At 33.0% G+C, this 5,263-nt stretch overlaps 1 protein-coding gene across 1 annotated transcript; it reads left to right on the top strand.

Annotated features, from left to right (window-relative positions):
* Nucleotides 1-221: 221 nt before the first annotated feature.
* LOC130510695 (cytochrome P450 711A1) lies at nt 222-2,795 on the top strand. Its single transcript, XM_057007268.1, has 5 exons — nt 222-535; nt 1,118-1,270; nt 1,372-2,131; nt 2,206-2,301; nt 2,417-2,795. The coding sequence occupies exons 1-5, from the start codon at nt 291-293 to the stop codon at nt 2,744-2,746; spliced, it is 1,584 nt and encodes a 527-aa protein (XP_056863248.1). The 5' UTR covers nt 222-290; the 3' UTR covers nt 2,747-2,795.
* The last annotated feature ends 2,468 nt before the right edge of the window (nt 2,796-5,263 follow it).

The raw sequence follows: 5,263 nt of genomic DNA, 5'->3' as shown, positions 1-5,263 counted from the left end.
GGTTTTGTTTTATTAAGATTTAACACCCCTAGTTACAATCACCCAGTTGTAGAAATCAGAATTTGACAAATAATTTCAACGCATTTTGTCTTTTACAAAATAGTTTCCAGCTATCTTTTTTTCTTTTTGACCAAAAGTTTCCAGCTATCTAATGGTGGGATAGTGGAATGAAAGTAGAACCAACTTTCCAAAAAGCACATAAATACTACAAAAGTATAAACTAATGAACCACCCATCAGAACAAGCACACATTAAAAAGAAAAATATAGAGAACTTTAGAGGTTAGAGAGATGAAGACGCAACATTTATGGTGGGAAGTTCTAGATCTATTCTTAGTACAAAACCGAGTTCTTGTTCCATTCTTGAGTTTTATAGCGGTTGTGGTTATTGTCTTCTACTTGTACCGACCTTCCTGGTCCGTACTCAATGTCCCCGGTCCAACCGCTATGCCTCTTGTTGGCCACTTGCCCATGATGGCTAAGTACGGCCCTGACGTCTTCTCCGTTCTTGCTAAGCACTATGGCCCGATCTTCAGGTCCACCCCTCTCTCTGGATTCATAGTTAGTACGTGTGTTTCTTTTTCTCCAAAACTGAGACGATAGTGGTTTGTAATTTGGTTTTGTGTGATTCATTTTAATTTTGGGTCATTTTGATTCATTTTTTTGGTTTCGGTCAGTTTGATTTACAATGAAAAAACAACTTAATCCTTTTAAATAGTTATATATTTACTGGTATATGTATTAATATGATACTAACATCTATCTTATTAAAACATAAATATAGTCAACGGTATACAATTCTTCTAGTTATTCAGTTCGGTTTGGTTCAGCTGCAATAAAATCGGTTTTTTTCATTGTTCTTTGTTGTAAAAGGAAACAAATTACAAATACAGTTCGATTTGAGTGCAGTTTGAACCAGTTTGGTTTAGAGTCAATTCAGTTTGGTTTGTATTACAATCTCTTATTGATGAACCAGTTTGTTATCATTTCCTGATTGATGAACACAAAGTGTTTGTGGAAAAAAGAAAAGATGAACAGAATTGATTATAAGAAAAAAAGACAGAAACTTATAAAACCAATGAAAGGTATCCATTAAAAAATAAACTATCAAAATACAGATTTCAGATGGGGAGGCAACCATTGATAATAGTTGCAGAAGCAGAGCTTTGCAGAGAAGTTGGGATAAAAAAGTTCAAAGACATTCCAAACAGAAGTATTCCTTCTCCAATCTCAGCCTCTCCTCTTCACCAGAAAGGTCTCTTCTTCACCAGGTATATGCTTCTTGATTAGAACCACCATTTTCATTATAATCATCTCTCGCTCTTCTTCTAACCATTCTATAAATATTAAATGATTCATAAACTTTTGACAGGGACAAGAGATGGTCTAAGATGAGAAACACCATCTTATCTCTCTACCAGCCTTCACATTTGACAAGTCTTATCCCAACAATGCAAAATTTCATCACTTGTGCTACTCATAATCTTGATACTGAAGTACCAGAAGATGTCGTTATCTCCGATCTCTTCCTCAAGCTAACCACAGATATCATCGGAGAAGCTGCTTTTGGAGTGGATTTTGGCCTGTCGGGTAAAAAAACAATTAAAAAAGATAGCAATGTAGAGGTTACTGATTTCATAAACCAGCATGTGTACTCCACAACACAGCTCAAGATGGATTTGTCTGGCTCACTCTCCATCATCTTAGGCTTACTGATTCCGATCTTACAAGAGCCATTCAGGCAGATTTTGAAAAGAATACCAGGAACTATGGACTGGAGAGTCGAGAAGACTAACACGAGACTTAGTGGACAACTCAATGAGATTGTGTCAAAGCGAGCCAAGGAGAGAGATACTGACTCAAAAGATTTCTTGTCATTGATTTTGAAAGCTAGAGAGTTGGACTCTTTTGCCAAGTGCATCTTTACACCTGATTATATTAGCGCTGTGACTTATGAGCATCTTCTTGCTGGCTCTGCAACCACTGCTTTCACATTATCCTCTGTTCTCTACTTAGTCTCTGCTCATCTTGAAGTTGAGAAACGTCTGCTTCAAGAGATTGACGGGTTTGGAGGACGTGATTTGATCCCAACTTCCCATGAATTAAAATTCAAATTTCCATACCTTGATCAGGTTGCTTATCCAACAAGTTGATTTTCAGTGACGGTATTAGATTTTTTTTTTATGGATTTTTTTTTTTTTTGTAGGTCATCAAAGAGACTATGAGATTCTACATGGTCTCCCCATTGGTTGCAAGGGAAACATCAAAAGAAGTGGAGATAGGAGGTTACCTACTTCCCAAGGTATCATCAACTCAAAACCTTATTTATGTTTCCTTTCAAAACACTTTGAATGGTTGACAAAAAAAACATACTAATAATCCATTTAAAGAAACTCACCCTTATTATTGGTGTTTAGGGGACATGGGTTTGGTTGGCACTAGGGGTTCTAGCAAAGGACCCCAAAAATTTTCCAGAGCCAGAAAAGTTTAAGCCGGAGAGATTTGATCCCTACGGAGAAGAGGAGAAACTTAGACATCCATATGCTTTCATCCCGTTTGGCATTGGTCCACGAGCCTGTGTTGGACAAAGATTTGCCCTGCAAGAGATCAAACTCACCTTGTTGCATCTCTACCGTAATTACATTTTTAGACATTCTCCAGATATGGAAAAACCACTGCAGCTTGATTATGGTGTAATCCTCAGCTTCAAGAATGGTGTTAAGCTCAGAGCCATCAAAAGATTCTGATTTTATAAAACTGATGAAATAAATGTGAAACCGCAGTTTTATATTTAGATTCGCCAAAAACTCCAATGTAGTTTCATAGAAAACAAAATATCTCACAACACAGACAACAACAAGCTGTTTACTTGACAGCTAGAGTTGTCTGAAACAAGTCTAGTGGTTCCGCAAGAAGGTGTGGTTGAAGTGCAGATAGAGATAAAAGACGAACCGAGACTTGAAGATAACATATGGGGAGGAGGTTTTGCAGATACCCGAGTTGTCACATTGTTTCTTCGAACTTTAACAACGTCTAACGTTTCCGGTGACTTCAAATGTTTAGAAGGAGGAAGCGTGGCGGCATCTGTAGCGTCCATAAGTCAAGTCTCCCATGGCCGAGCAGCCAGCCAACTCCAACCAACTTCACCCCCAACTATTCTTATCAACCTCTTGGCTTTTGAGATATGAGATTGAATTGTTTGTCTTTTAAGGTTTGAGCTAGGAATTTGTTAGTGTTGTGTTGACTAGTTTGAGAAGGCGCTTGTATTCTAAAACGCACTCATCAAGAGAGAGATCGAAGATGTAATGCTGACTGATTTGAAAAAGTAATACAAGAAAGTATATCAGGAGGTACTACAGGATGTAGATCAAGAAGTGTTTCAAGACGTAGTTCAAGAAGCGCGTCAGAAACGGAGCTGTGCGATTGCTAACAAAAAGCAAGGGCACATAAGTAGACAACACCTGAGGGACGACTTGGACAAGCCATGATGTGCTGAGCTGGATAATCATCTTAAATAGTATACTAGGTTTAAACCCTTCGGGTATAAAAATATACAAATTATTTAATTATATTTAAAATGTTTAATTCATTTTAGATAAAAATTAAATTAAGTTTTATATTTTTATTACGTAAAATTTGTATATTTATTTTATAAATCATAAACTTAGATAATATAATCTAATTATTTTACAAATCAAATTACAAATCATAAAATAATATTTTAAAAGTTTGTTCTAATTTATCTTCTAACAATATTTCACTTCAATTATTTCTAACAAAGAAACATATGGCTAGTAGTTGTAGCATTAATCTAAATCTAATGTTAGTTTCAAAATTGTCTTTCAATTTTATACACAGTCACACACAAAAAGTAAAAGGGTTTTATCGTAAACTAAGTTTGTCATCATCTGTCATGGAAACTCATTCTCTGCCGACTTAAAAAAAACTTGTTTTGCTAAGAACAAATCATTTTCTCTTTTTTTTATGTGTCTGCCTCTTGAAATTTTCGGCGTAAAATCTCCAATTTCACATAATCAAGGTTTGAATTGTGAGCTGTATCAAAAAATGTATTAAGTACAAACTATAAATATGGGATTTTTGCGTGTCTAGTGATGTTTAAAGTATAAGTCTCTATCATCTTTTGACTATGTTCTTTTTTGCAGATTTATGTTTACACCCATGTGACTGTTTCATGCTATGATTTCTCGTGGTAGATTTCACTGCCTGCTCCTTCTATGACATATTTTGTATCTATCACTTTTTTTTCTTTGTTAGCATCATGTATTTTTGTAATTTTTAAAGTTCTGATTTGTGGCAGTGGGTTCCTTTTCATAATGTGATGGCAACGCCACTCCTTCACTATCTACATGTGAACTTGTTTTAGTTTATTTTCCTTTATAAAAGAGGCTTTCATTCATCTCTTTTCATCTCTGTATGATGTCTTTTTCTCATTTCTCTTCCTTGGTGTCATTTAACCTCTTTACTCGTCAGATTTAGGAACATGTATAGTGAATAGACATTTATAATGTTTTGTGTATATATATAAACTAGTATTTCGCCCATGCTGTGTATGGATATTTTATTGTTTTAACAATCATTTGATTATTGTCATAATTGTAAATCAGAATAACATTATTTCAGTGAAACAAAGAATTGAAAGGATAAAACAATATTATTATTAAATGGATATGTTTGTAGTATTTAAAAAAATATATATCTATATGTTTAATTTAATCTTTTTATCTAGTAAATTTAATTTAATTTCAATTAAAATTTGTATTTAATGAATCATAAATATTTTTTATTTTTCAAAAATACTACAAACATATATCCATTTAATAATAATATTTAGAGGTGTCTGAAATGAAACAAAGAGTTGAAAGGGTAAAAAATAATAATTATTAAATGGATATATGTTTGTAGTATTTTAGAAAAATAAAAAATAAATCAATATATATTTATAATTTATTTTTATCTATTAAATTTATTCGATGAATTTTACAGAGTAGTTAACATTTAATTTAATTTCAATTATTTGATGAATATAATAAATATGTTTTTTGTGCAAATTAATATTTTTTTTACAATTCAGAATGACAATCTTATTGACATTTTATGTTACTTTGCTTAAAATATATTTTTAAATATTTACATTAAAAAAAATTAAGCTGACATTTCTTATTCTGATAGGTTGTTGGATTTATAAGATTAAAATTTAGAAATTTTGTTTGCTTTTAATTCAACTACTAGATTTTGGACCCGCA

The sequence above is a fragment of the Raphanus sativus genome, chromosome 4, assembly GCF_000801105.2.
Source record: "Raphanus sativus cultivar WK10039 chromosome 4, ASM80110v3, whole genome shotgun sequence".
Lineage (NCBI taxonomy): Eukaryota > Viridiplantae > Streptophyta > Magnoliopsida > Brassicales > Brassicaceae > Raphanus > Raphanus sativus.
Note: the sequence above shows the minus strand (reverse complement) of the source record. Positions and strands in the feature narration are given on the sequence as shown.